We start from the raw sequence: 22426 nt of genomic DNA on the forward strand, positions 1-22426 counted from the left end.
TGTGAGTGGAATTGAAATAATGCACAAGAAAATAAAATATTGCACTTAAAACTGAAATGTTACAATATTATGAAAATGATTTTGCATAAAAATAGTGCAAAAGTAATATTTCAGATGACATTATAATAGCATTGTTTAGAGTAAGTGCCCAATGTTTAAGTTGAGATTCAATGTTAAAACAATAGATGAATGAATGAATGAATAAATGAATGACAATATATATGAAATCAATAAATATGGCAATGAAATAAATCTTGAAATAAATAAATGAGACAATAAACACATTAAATGCATGTAATATTTAAATACGGAGGGATATTTTTACTTTAAAACGGATAATTTTCAAAGAGATGTTTTTTATTTTTGAAAGTTCTGAATTAGTCAGATTCATCTCCACAATTAATATTGCTGTAGGGTTTAGCATTAGTATTGATTTTGTAAAGCAATGTTGTATTTGAAATCCTTTTTGTTAGGTTTTAATCCCTAATATTTAAATTACTCACATCACACATTGCACTGTAGCGTCTGAAGCTAAATTTTAATCTTGTTTATGCTTAATTCATCACGCCAGTCTTATTTTCTAATGTAAAATTACGGCTGTTTATCTAAAAAAAAAATGCTTAAATTAAAAATAATTATAATTATAATTTTCTGGCTTATAATAAATCACCAGGTCACTGAGTCTGTCCGTTTAATAATCAGTCCTGCAGAATAGTGTTTTAATGTGAGAAAAAATAAATTAAAACTGTGTGTTATGTAACTTAATACTTAGACTTATTACCCTACCGCGCTGAAGCCCCGGTGCCCGGTGACATCATTAAAACATGTTCCTTCCGTCCGACGCTGTGTGGAGCTGCTCCGGCCGAGCAAACCAGGAGACAAAAGCAACAAAGTGAACCCCCCTCCGGATCAATCAAATGTGTCATATTTAACTGTTTAGGAGCCGAAACCCAGCGTTCACACCGCCAGACTTCACAGTAAGTGCGCCGGGCTCGGGTACGTGTCCGTGGAGGGCTTAATGTGGCCGGGACGTCGTGGTGAGTGCTGCTCCGATTCGGATCCCGTGTGGTTCGTGTGTTGCCACGGCTGGGTTCTGCCTCGCCAGGTTAGCTAGTATGTCCTGTTTGTGGCCTAGCTGGCAGCTAACCAGCTAGCAGCCGTGGTGCGGTCCGAGATTTACTACACGCGTCTCTTCGGCTGTTTTAACCTAAACGGGGCATTCGTGGAAGTTGTGTAGTCGTGAGTATTTGAGCTACGAACCCATGTGACACGTTGTACCTGCGCGTTGTTTTGTGTATGTGTGTGTTTTTGTGTATTAGCAATGCGGCTAGCCCGGTTAGCACCAGGATAGCCACCGTGGTGTTTACTGATGGTGTAGCGCAGTTGCCAGCAGCGTTTCATTATATTGTTATATGTGGGTCGGTTAGGTTCCACGTTGTGTGTTTGCTTTTGTTCACTGTGTGTAACTCGAAAGCCGCTGTGTAAATCCCCATTTATAAGTTGCGTGTGTGTGTGTGGAGACGAAAGCTAAGCAGCGGTGGCTATTTTCTGCTGTCCTCTCGCATCTTCCTGGCTAGCTTAAGCCAAACCCGGAAAAACTGGCTGTCCGTGTTCACTTAGGAAGCGCTGTAAAGCAAATCATGTATTAATAATTAGCTGCACAATTGATTATCCTTTTCCACATTCATACGCTTACTTTGAAGTAATCGATCACTTTCCTTGTTTATATTCCTACCATTTATTATTGATTACTGCAAGTTAGACCGGTTTGCATTGGCGTGATACGCTTAGGCTTGTGTCCTGACATTTGCATAAACGCATACCATGTTACTGTGAAAAAATACACGAGTTTGGTAGCTACAGAATGTTCTTTCAATATTTTCCCTTATTTATTTGCAATTAATGCTTGATCTTGATGCTACTGGTCCATAATTGTACAAAGACTAAACATGAAGTGCAAAATGAGGCACTAGTTGTTCCCCAACAGACAGCATTTGACCTGATTGTGGTGTGTCTCCAGTTAGAACACACCGAGATTTGCTAACATAATAAACAAGCAGCTTATTCATTAATGTTTTATCATGTGCAGCAAGCCAAGACAAACCTAAACTAAAATTAAAAAGTGAAGTTAGAAGTTATCGCAATGCTGCTGCGTTGGTGTGCAGTAAGATTTAGCTCTGTGTACCAAGCAAACGTAGTAACAGAGTAAACATAATGTGGACAGAGCATCAATCACATGCTGTTGACCAGTAAGGTCTCGATACCAGTATATGTATATATTATTACATTCTAGATTAGCAGACTCAAAAGTGAGTCACTGAAATATACATATATATTCTGTTTGTTGATTTTAGTGATTATTAAGTCAAGATCTAAACATCAGAAGAGCATTTCTATACAATAACATACTTGGAGTACATTAAAATTTAAAGCCTCATGGATGTGTGGATATCTAGTGCACCATGTGACATTACTGTAGAAAGTTGCATGTTTCAGTGTTAGATTAGATCATATAAATAAACTACCATTGTAGTATTGTGCGTATTTCTTGAGTAGACATTCCAGTCATTATGAAAAGGGTGTCAGTTCTAGAGAGTGGTGAGAAGGGGAAGTTTTTTTAAGTGGAAGCTCAGGATGACGCAGTTCAGAAGGCGAGCTGAACTGAGCAGCTTTGATCAGGATGGATGATTAATATTTTTCATGTAGTTTCCTTGCACATGAAAGCTGTAATGCAGGAAGTGGGTCCAGATACTGCAGAGGCGCATAAAGGCCTGGATGAACCTCTCAGCAAAAAGTTGTCTTTCGGTGGTGCTTGTGATCTTGCAAATTCTAACATTTCCATGTTTATTACAAAAACGTTGCTTTCAAATGACAGTCAAAGTGGTCAGTATTGTTGGTAAATTGAGATTTTTCAGACTGAGTAGACCAGTTTTAATGAATGAAAGTTAAACAGTGACTGTATCACCTGTTTATGTAATCTTATTTACTTTCCAGAATACATTTCCTAATCTGTGTTCTCCCTCTTCCTGTCTCCAGGTCGTGTGCAGAGAAGTGTAAAGACTTCAGTCATAAATGGAGAGGGACAGGCAGGCGCCCTGTGTCCCGGACAGAAACGCACACATCACAACACCTGCTTGAGAACTGCTGTATCGATGACTACACATGAAATAAGTGATCTCGTTTGACAACGCAGACCTGACTATTCTACAGAAACCCTGCTGCCATGGATGGGGAAGAAGAGGTTTCTCACATGAGTGAGGACATGATCAGTGAACCTAATGGCTCCATAGAAAGCAAAAAAAGAGAGGCGAAGGGGACCTGTCTGACAATTGAGGGGCAGGATGGCTACGTGTTCAAATCCTACAGCATTACCCCCCACGACACTGCGGATGCAAAGTCACCTGCTTGCTCCTCACTAACACTGGATAAAGACTCCTTCCCTTGTTTTCATTTATCTTCTCAGGTTGACACACAGTTGGAGTCAGACAGAGCAAGTAAGACTGATCCGGCTTCTCCCAGTCTTTCAGACGAAATCCTAAACACCGATACTGATGGAAATGCAGAGAATGAGAGCTATGAAAATGGTAATGACTTTAGTGTCAAAGACGAGACTGGGGATGCAAATGGACTGGAGGACGACATGCAGGATGATGAAAGGCTGGCATTTGGTAGCTCAATCGGCCCTTTTGTAACTAGAGATTGTGATGACTATAGCAATTTACTAAGTGGATACACAAGCACCCTTTATGATGTTGCCATGGACGCTGTCACTCAGAGCCTTTTGTCATCCATGAGGAGTCATACAAACCCGAGGAAAAAATCTCCTGCATGGAATCATTTCTGCATATCACCACGAGACAGTACCAAAGCAATCTGTTTATACTGCATGAAAGAGTTCAGTCGGGGTAAGAATGAAAAAGACCTCAGTACCAGTTGTTTAATGAGGCATGTACGAAGGGCTCACCCCACTGTGCTTTTACAAGACGGAGCAGATGCATCCTCAAATCACCTGACTAGCTCCTTCGCCTCATCCTTGATACCTCCCTCCCCAAACTCACCAAAAAACGGAGACTTGACAAATAGCGTCATTACTTCTGCCTCAAAGAACACTTCACCGTCCACCTCCTCAGCTGAGAATTCAGACATGTCATCCAAAGAAGTGTTACCCAAAGTCGAACCAAAACTAGAAACATACGCCAATACCGACACTGTTTGCAGCGCGCTCTCATCCTCACATTCCAATGAAAACAACCTCGAAGACGTTGTGTCAGACGCAGGTCCCGAGCGTCTTCCAGGGACCCCAAAAAGCTCTAGTTCCCGTCGCAGGTCGGCTGTATGGAAACATTTCTACCTGTCGCCTGCTGACAATTCCAAAGCAGTATGTATCCATTGCATGAATGAGTTCAGTAGAGGTAAAAATGGGAAGGATCTAGGGACAAGCTGTCTCATTCGACATATGTGGAGGGCCCACAAAGAGGTTGTAATTGAGGAAAATGGCCAGGGCAACCACATTCCCCTACCCTACACAAACCCGCCCTCCCTTTTATCACGCACACAGCTACAGGATCCACTGGAAGCTAAAAAAGAATCCCCCCTTCTTCCATCCTCGCCAGACACCATATCAGACGAGCTACCCCAAAGCATGGAGGAAAGCATGGACATAAAGGAGGAATCTGACGAGGTCATGCATCTCTCAGGGCAGGAGTCCTCCCTCAACCTGTCCTTCAAAACTCAGGGGGAGGACACACCCCTGACGTCCTCACCCTGCAACCTCTCCCAAGGCCCCAGCCTCAATCAGGATCATTCAGTTTTCCAGCAAAACAAGAAGATCATGAAACGGGTGAAATCCGAAGTGTGGCACCATTTCATAGTGTCGCCAGTTGACCAGTTAAAAGCACTGTGCCGTTACTGTCCATGTGTCATCAGTCGGGGGAAGCGGGGTGATTTTGGTACAAGCTGCCTGATGAGGCATCTCATGAGACGTCACCCGGACGTCCTCAAAAGCCAAAAAAGCACAGACGACAAGGAATCCTCCCCTCATCCCTACGCCAGTCTCACCACAACGGATACAGTTTCAGCCAAAGAAACTGAGAGCCCTGCCAGTGAGAAAAAAACCCAAACCCTCCCTGTTTTCAGTAAAAAGACATCAAAACTGTGGAACCATTTCTCCATTTCACCTACTGACCCTACAAAGGTGGTTTGTTTGCACTGTAGCCGCACAATTAGCAGAGGCAAAAAGACTACGAACCTCGGCACAAGCTGCCTCTTCAGGCACATGCAGAGGTTTCATGGACATGTTCTTGACAGTAACAATACTATCTCAGGTGATGTGCCGTCTGCTGAAATTCGCGTTAAACAAGAGCTCATGGACACTTCTGTTTATGAACCCGAACAGAGCCGTGAGAGGTTCGATGAACACCACCCGGTTGCCAAAAAAATCACCAAACTTATCGCAGAAATGCTCGCACTGGATCTTCAGCCATCAGCTTTGGTGGAGAATGCTGGACTGAACAGACTGCTAGAGTACCTCCAGCCTCAGTATTCTCTACCATCTTCTTCTTTCTTTACCAGCACTGCCATACCTGATATGTACGAAAGGGTGAAGGATGTCGTGCTTACCCACCTGAAAGAGGCTGAAGGTGGCGTTGTCCACTTCACAACAAGTATTTGGGTCAGTAGCCAGACAAGGGAATACCTGACCCTTACTGCCCACTGGGCGGCGTACGAGTCAAGTGTCAGACCCCAAGGTCAAGACTTTCACTGTTCCGCTCTCCTAAGTGTCTCACAAATAGACTGTGATCACGATATGCATGACATCCCAAAGCAGCTCGAGTATCTGTGGGATTCTTGGATCACCTCATCAGGGCTGAAAAAGGGGTTCACTGTAACTGATAATAACACCATCAGTAACACCTTGGAGGACCACGGCCACGTAACCATGCAGTGTTTTGGGCACACCATAGACCTCATTGTAAGTGAAGCCATAAAGAGCCAGAGACTGGTTCAGAACCTTCTGAGTATTGCACGAAAGATATGTGAACGTGTGCATCGCTCGGCAAAGGCCAAGGAGAAGCTGGCTGAGCTCCAGAGGGTCCACCAGCTGCCAGAGAACCAGCTGATCCAGGACGTTCCTTCCAAGTGGGTGACGTCGTTCTTCATGCTGGAGCGGCTGGTGGAGCAGAAGATAGCCATCGACGAGATGTCCATCGAGTGCAATTTCAGGGAAATAATCAGCTGCGACCAGTGGGAGGTGATGCTGTCGGTCTGCAATGCACTGAAACCGTTTGAAGTTGCCTGCAGGGAGATGAGCAACCGTACTGCCACTCTGGGACAAGTGATACCACTCATTCACATCCTCAACAGAAAGATAGACCTGCTGTTTGACGAGACCGTGGGCATCGACACCATGCTCAAGTCCCTGCAGGAAGCCCTGGTGAGCAGAATGTCTGCAATTCTGCACGACCCGCGGTACACCTGGGCGACCATGCTGGACCCACGATACAAAACATCGCTGTTCACGGAGGAAGAAGCCGAGCGATGTAAACAGGATCTGATCCAGGAGCTGGACTCTTCTACCTCAGATGCAGCTAAGCCTCTGCTGCCCAATGGCTGCAACGAGGCGGCCGTTTCATCCAGCACCTCCCACCCAGGCAAGGACAACATCTGGTCCCTAATGCCTGACATCAGGCACAAGGTAAAACACGAGGAGAAGCCAAAGTCCCCAGAGATGGCAGTGCTGGAGTACCTTGAGGAAGACATACTTGATCAAAGCTGTGACCCCCTCGACTATTGGAACTTGAAAAAGTTTCTGTGGCCCGATCTTGCCAAAGTAGCTGCCCGTTATGTGGGCTGTCCTCCCAGCATCATCCCAGCGGAGACACTGTTCAGCACAGCGAGTGTCAACTGTGCTCTAAATCAGCCCAGGCCTTTGCTGGACAACATGGAGGGTCTGCTGTTCCTCAAGGTCAACCTCCCTTTGATTTATTTTCAGTACTGATTATTATTGATTAACTTGAAAACCCTTTATCAAGGACCAAGTTGCATAGCTGTGAAATGGGGGGTTTTCTGTTGGGCAAAAATGTAAAATATCAATTTATACACTGATTGATTCTCAATGCAAAAGGCCAGATTGAGGTTTTATTGTATTCTGTGTACTACTGTTAAACACTTTGGAGCTGTTGTGATGAAAAGTCTCAGAAGTGTATCAGGGAGGGAGGGTTTTCTAGCTGTAGGGGTTGGTGATCATGTGTTTGCTTCTAAATCGATGTTTTGTTTTTTTTATGTTTTCTGTCTACTCTCTCCTTGTGCCTTATCCAAAACTACTTCAGGTCAAAAATGATGCTGTAAATATTGTTAAAAAAATTTGTGCAGATCATGACAGGATGCTTTTTTTCTTCTTTTGATTGTTATGGATTAAAGATAGATGCAGCATTGTTTTCTGGATGAAAACATGGCCCAAAAATAAAATGCTGTGACAGAAAGATATTTTAAGTTAATGTTATTTAATTTTCATTGTGAACTTGTGGCTCATGGTACTGTCATTTAGAAATAGATTTTTTTTTCCTTTTTTTTTTTTTTTTTACTTGCTGAAATGTTTTTAAGATCGTGTATAATATTGCTGTATTTTCAGAATAAGGGGGTTGTTTGGAATATACAATTTGTCTCTTAAGCACAATTTAAGTTTATGTCCAGGGGATTAAATTATGGGTTTATTATTGAGTAAAACAATGTACTGTACATTTTTATATTAAATGACTTCTGAACCTAATTTGATAAATGTTTTAGCATTGAGACTGGAAAAATGCTAATTTTGTGGTCATTTGTAAATAAAGGTTTTCGTTATACAACATTCCAGGCGGTTTATTTTTAGCCATTTTTATTGTACAAAACTGGGAGATTTGTGTTAAACTGTTTTAAGTACAAGAATCCAGATGTTTTACTTAGTAGTTAATGTTTTCCCAAGTGATCACAGCTTTTTTGATTTAGGAAATCTATCTACAAAATATACCGTTCATACTCTGAGGTAAAGAATTATGCATGATAAAGCTAACTTGTTTCCTTTGCATCACAAAAGATGCCTGACAGTATAAATATAACACGCCGATCTGCTGCTGAAGCAAAACTCAATATTTGTGTCGGAATGTGATAGCAGTAGTAACACCCTTATTTTTTGGTCACGTAAAAACAACACATTCCTGTTAGAGTCACTCTTTAAGCAGCCTGGCTTCAGTCTTTCTCTCCATCAGTACGGTTTTTCTCTCCAAACGCACCCTGACAGGTGGAAAGTGAAGCAAATCGAAGGCGATGTTGCTGAAGCCTTCTATAAAGGCCAGAGGCTGGTGGGTGTCCTGCAGCAGCTGTATCTTTGTAACGTTGGCCTCCATCAGTAGGTGCGAGTACGTTTTCACCTCAGGACTTGTGGGGCTCAAGTCCTCTCGTTTGTCATATCTGTTGAAGTAAGAACAAGCATTAAAGAAAAAAAACTTAAAACATGGGGTCCGTTTGAGGTCAAAATCTTCAGAAAAACACCAACCTCCAGTTTCTGTTCTGCTCTAAGAAACGTGATACTCCAGTTTCAGCAGCAAAAGTGTCAATATGAAGTGAGACATCTGAAGTTAAGAAAAAACAGCAATGTAAGTGCATTTCAGTGGGTGATCTCAACTTCTGCACATTTTTCTTTGTCATATTAAAAAATACTTTGTATAATTATAATCCCAGAGTAAAATTAGGAAAGAAAGCAGCGATTCTTGTCTCCTAAACAAACAGGGTATATTGGTGATCATAGATTTAACACTATATTTAAAACTCTTCATCAAACTAATAAAACAAACTGAATAATACAGTGGTGGAAAAAGTTTTCAGACACCCTTAAAATTTTATACAACCTCAAATATTACCGTGAAATATTTGTGGCGAAATCTTTATTGTGTTTCAAAATGTTTGGCTGCATTAGATAATACAAATGATGGGGGTTTTTTCTGTTTGTTTACAAGAAAAACTAAATTCTACCACAATGACCCAATACTCAGTTTTTCTTATTTTTATGAAACCAATCAATTTTAAGTTTTTAATGGCTTTTTTAAGATTTGTATAGTATTATGGCACTTAAGAGTGATTCTTCATGCAATATTTCACATATGTATGGGTGTCCGAAAACTTTTATCCACCACTGTAGTTCACATTTCAAATTTCACACATTTGAAACAGTAGTATAAGGTGCAAAACCAAGTATTTCAATTTCGTGCTACTTTCTACCTCAACTCCACTAAATTTTCGAAGGAAATATTCTGGTTTCACTTCACTACATTTATGCGAAAAAAATTTAGTTACTTCACAGAATATTAGGCTTTAAAAACACATATATGATTTAATAAATAAAAGCAAACAGAATAAATTTTTAAACTGTAAATTAAGTTACCTGTCAATATAGAATATGTGTTAAATCAGTTATGGCTCAGACTGTTTCGATATTCGGTAAGAATAATTTAATAGTATAACATAAAATGTGCCCATTTCTTTTATACTTTGAGTACATTTCACTGTTAATACTTGCAGGACTAGGAATGTCAGACCTTTGAATGTAACCAGATATGTTTTTATTTTAGGTTGTGGTATTGATCCAGGTTGATCCAACCTGCTGTGTGCGGCAGCAGCTGGTGTAGTTCCTGCATCCCTCTGCCTCCAGGGTAGTTGTGGTGAGAAACGTGGAGGCAAATACTCGAGTAAAGTGCGTTGGTCAACAGCTGGCCGACCACAACTGCAGAGCCCAGCTTATACATCCAGGACTTCTGGTAGTTGCACAAACTAAAGCACGAGGAAAGATAAAAAAAACACTAGCGATAATGGTCATAACAAAGCATTCAGGGTCAATTTTAGCAAGAAAATTTCATCTTCTTGGGCTTATTTTCTATTTCAAATGTCAGAATTTGTCTGAAAAAGTGATGAAAGTGACTGTTTTTTTTTTTTTAAATCTGTAAACATTGTGTTTTTATGCTTACATGAAGGAACAGCCTCGTGCAGCCACCAAGCTGAGCACAGGGAAAGTGTAAATGATGAAACGCAGCTCCTTGTGGGGCAGCGCTGAGTAGATGAGAATGAAGCCGACTGTGGGCAGCAGCAGAAGCCTCATTCTCTTGTCGAGGAGGCCAAGAGGGACGAAGAGCAGCGTGCAGCCCAGAGCTCGAGGTACCGCCGAGTAGAAGTACCAGAGAAAGGGAGAAGTTTACTGGGGAGAGGAGTCAAGGAGAACTGTGATAGTGAATTAACAAAAAGTAGATAATGGGAAGTTGAACTGAGTAGATGAAAGGATATTCCCCAGTTGGAACTTTTGTTAAGAATAGTGTTGTACCATAAGACCTGCCCCTCAGGCCACAGAGGCTTCCTCCAAAAGAAAGTATCAACAGCAACCGTCAAAGCTGCAGGAGATGGACAAAATCAAAACCTTTGTCATACACAAATCCATTAGTCACTGACATCATGCATAATGAACATATCTACTGAGTCACCACTAACCCAGCGACAAGATCCCAGCAGGAGCAGCGTAGGACAGCATCTGCAGCAGCCCCAGCCTCCTGCTCAGCAGTGATATGAGTAACATGAGGCCTAAGAAGATGCAGAGCTCTGAGCGGAACACAATGATGACCAAAGCAGAGAGGCTGATGAACCGGCCGTGTTTCTGAGCCATCCACGATGTGAACGCTACGAGAACTGGAAAGAGAAATTTACTGATACGCTTCTGTTACTTCTTCTCAAAAAAGATGTAGGAAAATAGAAAGTTTGGGGCGATTGTTACCTATTGGGAGTGCAAACACGTTGGGGAGCGTCCTCGTGCTGTAGAACATCAGGTGAAACTGAGAAGCGCACGTCAGACAGAAAAGGGTGGCAACTGTGGAGCCAAACTGCCTCCTCACTTCTCTCTGCATGTGCCACAGTGCACCAATAACACAAACTCCCAAAGAAGCCCGAACTGCACAGAAAATGTAACGTATTAAACATCAGATTGACATGATTTTAACATATAAGTGGCTTAAGGAATGTTATTATCAATGTTATTATACCTATAAGCTGTGTGTAGAACTTTGGTGCATCCAGCAGAGAGGACAGAAGAACAACAGGGGAGGAGAGTGTGGAGAGGAACAGCGGGCCGAGGAAAGTGCGTGGCACCACACCAGGAAATTCATGATGGTCGTACTGAAGAGACAAAAAGCTCTTCATTGATTCTCAACACTGACACGACCAGAATGACACAGGGGATGTTTTTTCACCTGATTTTCAAAGCTCTGTCTCACCCTTAGAAATAACTACCAAAAAAAGTATGTCAAATCTTGCAATTAGTAACTTTCATTTATATTACATAATCTTTGAAAGGCGAGTGTCACAGAGACAAACTGCTGATGAGGATCATGTGATGACATCAAATGCTCCAAAAGAGCTGAAGAACAGATTTTAAGACAAGATTTCTGCTGTTTTCTCAGTTCTTTTGGTATTGTGTACACACGTATGACAAACATCAGCATACTATAGAGAACAAACACGGTATGTAAGGTGTTGTAACAGTGCATATACCAACAGACTATAGTACGATATAAAAATATGGGTGACAAATTAAAGGAAAAATCTGAACCCTTGAGTAAAGCAGTAAAGGGTTCCAGTGGCTCTGTTATGCTGCGTAGGGCTTTTTGTTGGGGACTGTGGCCGACATTCAACATTTTTTCAGTCAGCAGTATAGTTGTTGTTTATTTTTTTGGCCTACAATTACAGAGATTTGCCAGAAAAAAAAATTATAAAACAAAATACTTCACAACTACACATGGAAAACTCTGCAAATCCAAACATTGCTTATTTAAAGAAAAAGTAAAAAAAAATAATACAAAATGAAGCAAACCAACAAAACACACAAAATAAGACACAGAAAATAAAAATAAAAACAAAGCTTGCTCACAGGTGATCTAGAGAATCGATGGATTAGTTGGACTTTCGGACATAATTCTGTAAGATCATTAAGTCAGTTCAAAATAAGTTAATCTCAATAAGTTAAATACCATGGGTTCTTTGCTGTAATATTTAAATAAGTCAGGTCTTAACCCTAATATTTATTATAGTAAGGTAAAGCTGTGTTTTATCATTTCTTGTCAGGTTTTAATCCTTAATATGTCAATTACTTTTGATAAATTCACACCTGAAATTACTCTGTAATGTCAATTAGTAATATTTTTTCACTAGAAAGCAAAGAGTCTTGTTTTAAATGTGCTATATAAATAGTCGTGACTTTGCTTTAAAGTAAATTAAGTGTGAATTTTGCGGAATGCAGCTTCTATTTGCTCGTTTAAGATTGCTGTGATTTTTTATTTTTCTTGGCTTGCCCAGTTAGCCTATTAGCACATCATATGTCTGCATATAACCGCTGCTTACCTTGTCAAAGTCTAGTCTGTGGTACAAAATGTCGTGTGTCGCTTGTAAATTAAAGCTCTCTTCGACTTTGGTGAACGGACAAATTAATAAATGCAAGAGAGCCACAGAAATTAAAAGAAACAGCAGTGGCAGCCCCAAAACAGTCCTCTTTTCAGCCATGACAGCTTAAAGCCTCTTTTCACTTCCGGTCACTACAGGAAGCGAACTAAACCATATGTTTTTATATCACATATTATACTTTTTTACGGGTAAATTAATTAGAATACTGTGTCTGAATTCAATGAAATGCCAAATAAAAAATGGCAAATGAAAATGTTTTAAATATAACAATGTAGCTTCTTGAATTTTCCACGTATTTTCTATGTCCCTCGCGTGGCGGCCTGTGATTGGTTGCGCATTTGACTGAAAGGCGCTCACAGCCAATCATCACAAGCCACAATTCGACTGAGAGGCTGACGCGGAAAACTAGAACCGCATCGGGGTTTTTTTTTTTTTTTTTCAACAGCCGGCATGTAAATACTACTTTGTTACGCTTTGCATAGATAACGCTGCTTGTCTTTTAATGGTAAGAGCGCCTCGTTTAGATGTGTCCGACCTTCGTAGAACTTTAGGTTTAGAGGGAAGCTTGCTTTCGAGTGGCTGAAACGTGCGTCCTGCTATGAAACTGGACTGATCGGCTGAGATGCTGCCCACCGGTCTGGAGCTGCTGCGGCTCCTCAGGCTATTGTCTTGTGTAACTCTTGTCTTACTTTTTCAAGTTTCCGACGCCAAAAGAGATTTAATAAGCGCCTGTATCACCTGCCAGAAAATCACCGACAACTTCAACAAGGTCAGAGAGCTTTTCTAGACCTCTAACTGGTGTTGTTTTTCATTTTTGTGACAATAATTGGACATTTTAGCCTCATATAGTGTGTTAGCAATGCTTGCAATGTCTTTAACTTCATGCAGTGTCTTCCCTTTTTCTTCCTCTACAACGCCGACCCAGTTTTTTTGTGTTTCAGGGCTTTGAGAGAACAGCCAAGCAGAACTTTGGAGGAGGAAACACAGCCTGGGAGGAGAGGAAACTGTCTAAATATGAGACAAGGTGAGACAGATTGTCCTGTTCAGTCCAAACTACAGGTCATCCTGCCACAGATCAGGTCATCTGAGCTGTTTGTTTTACACCAGAGCTGCAGCCTGTTGGACTCGTTAAGTCAGAAATTTCAGATAAGCAGTATGCACTTGAATTCACCCACAAGTAACCATGCATTTGCCGAATCTTAGCTTCTGTGTTTGGTTCTTGGGGACTTTTCACATCCTATCCAGGAGAGTATTTAGTTCTTAGTGACACATATCTCACCCCTAACACACATGAACAAAGACTCGCATGCATCCAGGTGTGAATAATCATGGAACGGCCAGGTGAGGATGCATTAAGGTCCTGGTAGTGAGGAAGGCATCTCAAAACTGCATTATAAGTACCTGATAAGTGGTGTTGTAGGCCACCTTCCCTGTTCGGCGATCCGGCTTGGCATAGACTGCTTCCTTCATTCGCCTCTAAAACTGAGATAAACCAAGGAAAGGGACACTCTTTTGAGAACAGACTGTTTGAAAAAGGAGTGAAGCAACTCATCTATGGTCCTTTTCAGACATGAGATACACACTTTTACTGGATTCTTTAGTCCCTTAAAGTTACTGTATTCTATCTTTCAAACAAAGGTCACTTTTAAATGTTCCACATGGCTTTGTTGAGACATACCACCAAATAGTACAAGAGCGACAGACTTATTCATAGATTAACTTTGTCATTCAAGCAATACATGACACATTCAAAAAAATTGCGTTCCATGGCTCATTGTAGTATAAATAAGACTAAATACTCTCCTACAAAACAACAAGTGGCTAAGATTAAAAAGTGTCGAAAATTACTAATGCAATAAATACAGATACATATTAAAAAGTCTAAAAGAATAGTGTTGCCTATATGTATGATACCCACAATAAAACATTTAATAATTATTGAACTTTAGCTCATTTTATGTGTTAATGTGTATGAGGACGATGGGGGATTATTGTGGGCTTAAGAGTCCAGGGGTTTGAGGAAAGAAGTTATTGTAGAATCTGGCTGCTCTGCTCATTATTGCTGCGATATTTGTCATTGATGCAAGATTTATCTTGATGTATGACACATAATTATGTACTAATATTCAAAAAAACTAACCATAAGGGGACATATTAAAAAGATTCTATTCAACGTTAAAAAAGTAACTGTGCAAAAAATTCAATGTAAAATGCATCTTAAAAGAGCATTTCCCATTTCAGTGACGTATTGCAAAAATATTGACCAAACTGTCAAAAATGAATACTGTTAAAGGAGGTTATCCCTCACATTGTGATTTCATTGACACCCCAGATTCTTCCTCGTCTGACCCAGAGATTTTGAGCAGGCTTAATGTGACTTTTTCCTGAAATGTTGAAAAAGTCTTCCTCAAATCAATTCACACAAACAGAAATATTGTCGTTTCTTCTGCCAATTTGTTAACTGCATACAGTTCAGGCTTGTACCGAGTTGAAAGTGATGCAGAAATGTTGATACCAGGGCTGACCAAGTAAGACTCCTGCCGTAACTTTTACAGAAAAGTAACCAGGATGCTCATTTAGGCATGAAGCCAAGATTTCAGTTGCTGTCAGATTAACAGGAAAAAGGTGCGGGAGAGATTTCAAGACTGCATTCTAAGTACCTGATAAGTGGTGTCATAAACTCCCCTCCCTGTGTAGAGATGGTTGTTCCAGTTTAACTTGAGTACCTTTCAGACATGCACTCATTTCCATTTATCTGATGGAAACTAAACATGTTGGCTAAAATATTTATAATGCAGTCTTCAGCTTTCTTCCCAGAATGTCTCACCACCATCAGCAGCTTGAGTCGTCCCTCACCGAGCAGTTTTACAAGCATTAACGTCTCGAGTCATTTGAGGCTTTGGTAGCTATTGAGAGTTAGGACTCCCAGTCAGAACTGAAGAAGCCTCTTGGATGAAAGGTGAAACATTGTAGAAGTCGGTTTGACGTTATACAAATGTGTGCAAATGCATGAGATATCTTCTGTGTAGATTCATGTCAGACAAACCCCAATACTTCTGTCTTTATGACATGATTTCTGTGGTGACGGTTATTTCCATTAACATACTGAGGCATCCCTGAACTGACAGTTTCATGAACATTATCACTTTGAGGAAGTCTTGGTCAGTTTTGAGCCATTAACTCTGTGAGTTTGGGGTCATAATATTTATCTGGGACTCAGTTTAGCTTCTTGGATGAAAGGTGAAACATCTTTAAGAACCAAAAAGAGTAATTCTGTTGCTTTCTACTGAAGAGGTTGGTTCGACATTATACAAATGTGTGCAAATGTTGGGTAGGTTCATATGCTTATCTGAAACTTCGATGCACAGATAAACTTTACTACGTTAAGTATATGGTTTCTGTGGTGACGGTTATTTCTACCTCCTCTCTTTCCACTTCCTATTACTGTGTCCTGTTTGTTAATAGTGTCTGTCTCTCTTGTTCCACAGTGAGATCCGTCTGATGGAGATCATTGAGGATCTGTGTGACAGCAGCAGCTTTGAGTGCAACCGAATGGTAGAAGAACACGAAGAGCATTTTGAGACTTGGTGGTTCAAGAGGTGGGTGTTGGTTTATGCAAATTTTGCCTAAGTTTCACTAGCTATGTGGCAAGTAACAAGTTGACTGGATTTAAACACCACGTCATTATATATCACAAATTTTATGACAAAGACAGATGATTCAGTCCACTGAGAGAATGTTTGTGTCATTTGTTAAAATGTGGTAACCCTCATCTTTTCCTGTTGTGTTTCCTGTTGCAATGCAGGAAAACAAAACACCCTGATCTGCATAAGTGGTTCTGCATCGAGACTATTAAAGTGTGCTGTCCAAAAGGAACATTTGGACTCGACTGTAATGGTGAGGAAAATTATTAATTAATTATCCAGCACTGATTCCACTTCTGGCTACATACAGTGGGTACGGAAAGTATTCAGACCCCTTGAAATTTTTCACTCTGTGTCATTGCAGCCATTTGCCAAAAATCAAAAGTTCATTTTATTTCTCATTAATGTACACTCAGCACCCCATCTTGACAGAAAAAAACAGAAATGTAGAAATTTTTGCTAATTTATTAAAAAAGAAAAACTGAAATTTCACATGGTCAGAAGTATTCAGACCCTGTGCTCAGTATTGAGTAGAAGCACCCTTTTCAGCTAGTACAGCCATGAGTCTTCTTGGGAATGACGCAACAAGTTTTTCACACCTGGATTTGGGGATCCTCTGCCATTCTTCCTTGCAGATCCTCTCCAGTTCTGTCAGGTTGGATGGTGAACGTTGGTGGACAGCCATTTTGAGGTCTCTCCAGAGATGCTCAATTGGGTTTAGGTCAGGGCTCTGGCTGGGCCAGTCAAGAACGGTCACAGAGTTGTTCTGAAGCCACTCCTTTGTTATTTTAGCTGTGTGCTTAGGGTCATTGTCCTGTTGAAAGGTGAACCTTCGGCCCAGTCTGAGGTCCTGAGCACTCTGGAAGAGGTTTTCCTCCAGGATATCTCTGTACTTGGCCGCATTCATCCTTCCTTCAATTGCAACCAGTCGTCCTGTCCCTGCAGCTGAAAAACACCCCCACAACATGATGCTCCCACCACCATGGTTCACTGTAGGGATTGTATTGGGCAGGTGATGAGCAGTGCCTGGTTTTCTCCACACATACCGCTTAGAATTAACACCAAAAAGTTCAATCTTGGTCTCATCAGACCAGAGAATCTTATTTCTCATAGTCTGGGAGTCCTTCATGTGTTTTTTCAAACTCTATGCGAGCTTTCATGTGTCTTGCACTGAGGAGACTCTTCCGTCGGGCCACTCTGCCATAAAGCCCCGACTGGTGGAGGGCTGCAGTGATAGTTGACTTTGTGGAACTTTCTCCTATCTCCCGACTGCATCTCTGGAGCTCAGCCACAGTGATCTTTGGGTTCTTCTTTACCTCTCTCACCAAGGCTCTTCTCCCACCATTGCTCAGTTTGGCTGGATGGCCAGGTCTAGGAAGAGTTGTGGTCGTCCCAAACTTCTTCCATTTGAGGATTATGGAGGCCACTGTGCTCTTCGGAACCTTGAGTGCTGCAGAAATTCTTTTGTAACCTTGGCCAGATCTGTGCCTTGCCGCAATTCTGTCTCTGAGCTCCTTGGGCAGTTCCTTCCACCTCATGATTCTCATTTGCTCTGACATGCACTGTGAGCTGTAAGGTCTTATATAGAAAGGTGTGTGCCTGAATACTTCTGACCATGTGATATTTCAGTTTTTCTTTTTTAATAAATTAGCAAAAAATTCTACATTTCTGTTTTTGTCTGTCAAGATGGGGTGCTGAGTGTACATTAATGAGAAATAAAATGAACTTTTTTGATTTTGGCAAATGGCTGCAATGACACAGAGTGAAAAATTTCAAGGGGTCTGAATACTTTCCGTACCCACTGTATAGCTGAAAATACCATGTCCTATATATACTTGTGTTTTTTGTATTTATTCACTCTTTTAAGCCTGTGTGGGCGGCACTGAGACACCTTGTCACGGAAATGGGAGGTGTGATGGTGACGGGACTCGAGGAGGAGACGGGAAGTGCAGCTGTGATAACGGTTATACAGGAGAGCTCTGTCTGGACTGCAGTGAAGGGTACTACAACGAAGTGAGGAACGACACCTTCTCTCTGTGCACAGGTAAAGTTCAGCGCAGATGGAGTTTATTAAACAACCGCAGAGAGATGATGGGATTGTGAACTTGAGCTTCACTTCCTTCTGCAGAATGTCACTCGTCTTGCAAGACCTGCACTGGAGGAACGCATCAGGACTGTGATGAGTGTAAGGACGGCTGGGAGGAGGACGACCAGGAAGCCTGTGTTGGTGAGAGCTCTGATAGTCGCTCTGCGTGGAGCTATGAACGCTTTAGAGATGAAAAATGGTCGGCCGAGCAATTAGTCACCAGAACATGATTGTTCAGTCTTTTGATAATCAGTAATCAAAGCTATTTTCATGAAAAAAAATCAAATACTCCCAAATTACAGCTGCTGAATTGTGAGAATCAGCAATTTTTCTTTGGCTTAGGCGTCACCTTGAGCTTAAGAATACTAGTAACAGCTGCTTTTCACTAATTCAAAACATTTAAGTGCTATTCTAAGATGTTTTTAGCTGTAGCACAAATAAAGCAGGTGTAAAATATCAAAAAGTCTTGATTTATTTATTTTTGATTGCTTTTAAAAAGAATTCATCTCTTCTAAGATTAACCCTCCGAGCATTTTTACAGCTCTGCAGTTTCATGTATCAGACACTTTTATCCAAAACGACTTACATCTGAGAGTAGATGCAACCCAAGCAAGGATCTATTCAGGAGAAAACAGCCTGGATACGTGCCCTAAAACAAGTTCAAATGTGTTTTCTGCTGGCTCTTTTTTTTTTTTTTTGCTTCAATGTAAAATCCTGCTTCTCTATAGACACAGAACAACAATTGCTAGAAGTAGACGGAATTAAAAATGTCTTCTGTGTGGTTTGACACAGACATCAGGTCATAAATCATAAAAAGAGGGGAAAAAATGACTAATTTTTAAAATGGAAGGAACATGTACAGTATTTTTTCCCACAAGTGTTACCAGTTCTGGAAGAATGGAGTGCAGAATTTTTAGTGTTTTACAGGATTCTATTTCTTAAGAGAGTTTGTTTTTGGGGCAGTTTTAATGTCACACATGAGTAATTCAAGGACCTTAGGAAAGGGAATTTGAAAATGTGATGATTATTCTTCTTTTTCCGGCTTCTGGCTGTAGTAAACGGGGTCATTTTGGGGAACCTGCCAGTGAAACACATTCACAGCAACATTTATCCTTACATATTGTAAAAGATGCTTTAATATGATGATTATGATACATACTCAGTGATTAACCTGCTGTTTTTCATTCTAATTTGGTAGAAGGTATGACGAATTTGAAGCATGTTAAGCTCTGTGGACTGGAGTGTCTCACCCCAGTCTTATTTGATGTGTTACAGATGTGAACGAATGCTCCAAAGACCCTTCACCGTGTGACGAAGATCAATACTGCCTGAACACAGAAGGCTCATATTCCTGCAAAGGTAGGAGAACATACAGTCTGATGTAGGTGTCACGTCATTACTCTGTTTGTACAATCTTTTTGAACGCAAACATTAGAAACAACAAAATGTAGTGAAGTTAAGGGAGCAGAGTGTGTATTTTAATATGCATATTACCCTCAGTATGTTTAATCTAATGACCATATCCACCATAAAGGGCCTCAAAATGCATCATATTTTACACCTTTAAGACTGTCAAACAGCAGGACCGTCTCATTTCTGTGGTATTAATCTAATAGAATCGTTTCCTGTGTGCGTTTGCCTCTAAAAGCCTGTGACAAAGTTTGCTCTGGCTGCACCGCCGCCGGTCCTGATAAATGTCAGTCGTGTGCCAGCGGATACCAAGACACCGAGGGCACCTGCACAGGTACGATGTAAATCATTAACTGTTCAAAGAGCTGCACGGATTGTTTGATTTTCCTTGAGGGTTGAAAAATAAAGTCATGGATATTAATTTACAATGCCAGGTGTCTGTTTTATTTTGAGTGCTTTTACATCACTTATAGAAGTCCCTCTGAACTCCAAGCAGCAGTTTCTGGGCATTTTCTGCCTCGGTCACATTTTTACTCACTATGGGCTCATTTTTTACTGTAATATAAAGTCCTGCATCTCAATGGAAACACTACTAGAGAGAATTCAAATATGTCTTTTGTGCAGTAAGACAAAAAATGTCATCAGTTAATTAGACAAATGTAGTCTGATTGGCTTCTCGGTGTTGTGTTTTATGATCTCCAGACATCGACGAGTGTTCTCAGTCAGAGCCAGTTTGCACGAAGGACCACGAGGTCTGTGTCAACAATAAAGGCAGCTTCACATGCATCTGCTCCAGCGACTACGAGGAGAAAGATGGAGAATGTGTCCAAACACCACAGCAAGGTGGGTTCGAGGACCAATCTTATTCATTTTTAACACCTACAGAAATCTAAAGAAGCTTTATATATTTAGTTTTGGTTAAATGTAGCTTCTTTGCATTGTTGCTGCAAAGTTTGGAAACTTTAGCACCAGAAATGAATCAACAGCATTGTATAATATAGTAATATTGTCGCATTTTTACTCTCTCAGGGCTCATTTTTCTCTGCAACATAAAGTCCTGCCCCCTCTATGGAAACGGCACAAGTAGCACTGTGACTCAGTTATGATGCCAGAAATCATAAACACACAAAAAAACACACAAGTTGAATTTCTGATTATTTTACAATTTTAAAAGAAATCTGGAATCAACATTTTTTTTTCCACAGTCTCAACAGGTGTTACCCACACTTTAGAAACAAATGGTGACTCAACATCCTACAGATATTTACCTATTTACATTTTTATTTAGTTTCTATACTTGGCTTCTGTCTGCTCTGTATAAATACAGCCTGCAGTTCACAAGAAAAGTTCCTGAATTTTTGTCACGTGCCTGTTGATCACATCTGAGCCGCTAATGGCTACACAGTTGTCTTAATAAGTGCAGAACCTTTTTTGCTTTTACAGAATCTGACCAGTGGGTATGTTTTATTTTATCGCAAAATGTTAAAGGAGACAGGAAAATCTAATTTAGATGAAATATAACAACAATTTTGAGCTTCGATTTGATTGGTTTCCCTCATTAAAGCTCAATATGACAGGCGAGTAGTTCAAGGACCATCAGAAATTTGGAAATCCAACAATTCTTTCCATTCATACAGCTTCTAGTTCTGATAAATGCTGCCATTTTCTTTAGACAGAAAAATTAGATCGATGGATTAAACCTTTATTGACCCCACAGCGGGGAAATTTACATGCTTTTCAAACCCACCAGCCAGTTTTGGAGTTTTGATAAAGTCAACATATTAGTTAAAGGTAACATTTTTACTATTAACAATTTCTTTCATTTGTCGTCAGATGAAGCAGCAGAGTCAGAATCCACCGAGACAACAGCGAGTCCACACGGTGAACTTTGACGTCCAAACTGGGACCAGCGGCATCGAACTGTGGAAACTTCCGCACATTTCGTTTTTAAACCCTCAACTACATGCACTTAATGTACCAGCTGCTCTTAGAACCAACAAAAAAGCAGTATTTTCCAGCAGCGGATCGTGGATTACATGCCCAGGGAATCAAACAAAAAAACACAAAAAACAAGAGACATTTTATGCTCAGTTTGCTGGTTGTTGTTGCTTTTCTGTGGTGTGCTCAAACTACCACTTGTTGTCTTTATTTGTTGTAAGGTTTTAAAAATAAAAGTCAATAAAGGTGAATTATGTTAAATTTGTTGTAGAGCTGTGTATCTGTGAATGTTTTCTTGTATTTTTATTTTTTTTTTATTCTCAAGGATTTTGCAGGGGGAAGTAGCGCTGCAGTGGCGATAGATGACCACAGGATGGCACTGTTGTCTAAGGAAATATATAAATTCTCCATTTGTAGTTGGGGTTTTGCTTTAATAGGTGTAGGAAGAACTACATTTTGTGTTTTTACTCTTCTACCCTTAGAGCCATTTTAATGCATAACCTGTCCTGTTGTGTTTCCTGTGTCGTATTCTTCATCTTCATACTAATTATTCCACATACATAAATCTACTTTAACAGTTTCTAACACCTTCCTGTAAAACTGCAGCCCCTCTGTAGTGGAGATGCTTCTGGGAAAACCTTCCCGTGGCCCCCTTTCAGTGGGGATCAAAGCATATTTGTCTAACCCGGGTCTCACCCCATCTCAAAGGCTTCCTTTGGGATGATGTCAGCTGTTTTGACTCGACAAGCCCCACTGAAGGTGGCAGGAGCAGCCAGTCGAGACCTGTCTGAGCTGGTAGGGAGGCAGCAGAGATGCAATCACACCACAGCAGACCCCGTACACCCACCCAGTCCACTTTTCACCCTCACATGCTAGC

General features: G+C 40.8%; 3 protein-coding genes across 4 annotated transcripts; 2 read left to right on the forward strand and 1 right to left on the reverse strand.

The window, feature by feature from the left end:
- Nucleotides 1–824: 824 nt before the first annotated feature.
- Nucleotides 825–7849, forward strand: zbed4 (zinc finger, BED-type containing 4). 2 transcript variants are annotated; one of them, XM_022194121.2, is made up of 2 exons: nt 825–1037; nt 3037–7849. In XM_022194121.2, the coding sequence occupies exon 2, from the start codon at nt 3224–3226 to the stop codon at nt 6995–6997; it is 3774 nt and encodes a 1257-aa protein (XP_022049813.1). In that variant the 5' UTR covers nt 825–1037; nt 3037–3223; the 3' UTR covers nt 6998–7849. The 2 variants fall into 2 exon arrangements, with proteins under 2 accessions (XP_022049813.1, XP_022049811.1); XM_022194119.2 differs by having other exon boundaries at nt 825–977.
- A 10-nt stretch (nt 7850–7859) lies between these two features.
- alg12 (ALG12 alpha-1,6-mannosyltransferase) lies at nt 7860–12587 on the reverse strand. Its single transcript, XM_051949268.1, has 9 exons — nt 12412–12587; nt 11058–11190; nt 10793–10966; nt 10513–10707; nt 10311–10415; nt 9999–10221; nt 9635–9804; nt 8534–8609; nt 7860–8448 (listed from the first exon to the last, which is right to left on the reverse strand). The coding sequence occupies exons 1-9, from the start codon at nt 12568–12570 to the stop codon at nt 8205–8207; spliced, it is 1479 nt and encodes a 492-aa protein (XP_051805228.1). The 5' UTR covers nt 12571–12587; the 3' UTR covers nt 7860–8204.
- Nucleotides 12588–12889: 302 nt separating this feature from the next.
- On the forward strand, nt 12890–21810 carry creld2 (cysteine-rich with EGF-like domains 2). Its single transcript, XM_022194123.2, has 10 exons — nt 12890–13240; nt 13413–13495; nt 15960–16070; nt 16277–16368; nt 17983–18159; nt 18244–18342; nt 19477–19560; nt 19850–19945; nt 20314–20454; nt 21445–21810. The coding sequence occupies exons 1-10, from the start codon at nt 13094–13096 to the stop codon at nt 21501–21503; spliced, it is 1089 nt and encodes a 362-aa protein (XP_022049815.2). The 5' UTR covers nt 12890–13093; the 3' UTR covers nt 21504–21810.
- The last annotated feature ends 616 nt before the right edge of the window (nt 21811–22426 follow it).

The sequence above is a fragment of the Acanthochromis polyacanthus genome, chromosome 1 (genome assembly GCF_021347895.1).
Source record: "Acanthochromis polyacanthus isolate Apoly-LR-REF ecotype Palm Island chromosome 1, KAUST_Apoly_ChrSc, whole genome shotgun sequence".
In the NCBI taxonomy this organism is placed as follows: Eukaryota; Metazoa; Chordata; class Actinopteri; family Pomacentridae; genus Acanthochromis; species Acanthochromis polyacanthus.

Bases quoted from the DNA above. Each gene is read 5' to 3' on its own strand.
- zbed4 (XM_022194121.2), top strand. From the start codon at position 3,224: ATGGATGGGGAAGAAGAGGTTTCTCACATGAGTGAGGACATGATCAGT.
- alg12 (XM_051949268.1), bottom strand. From the start codon at position 12,570: ATGGCTGAAAAGAGGACTGTTTTGGGGCTGCCACTGCTGTTTCTTTTA. The intron at 10,967-11,057 runs GTATAATAACAT...TTTTCTGTGCAG, and splicing joins GTTCTACACACAGCTTATAG to TTCGGGCTTCTTTGGGAGTT. The intron at 8,610-9,634 runs GTTGGATCAACC...TCTTAACTTCAG, and splicing joins GCTGCTGCCGCACACAGCAG to ATGTCTCACTTCATATTGAC.
- creld2 (XM_022194123.2), top strand. From the start codon at position 13,094: ATGCTGCCCACCGGTCTGGAGCTGCTGCGGCTCCTCAGGCTATTGTCT. The intron at 19,561-19,849 runs GTAGGAGAACAT...TGCCTCTAAAAG, and splicing joins AGGCTCATATTCCTGCAAAG to CCTGTGACAAAGTTTGCTCT. The intron at 20,455-21,444 runs GTGGGTTCGAGG...ATTTGTCGTCAG, and splicing joins TGTCCAAACACCACAGCAAG to ATGAAGCAGCAGAGTCAGAA.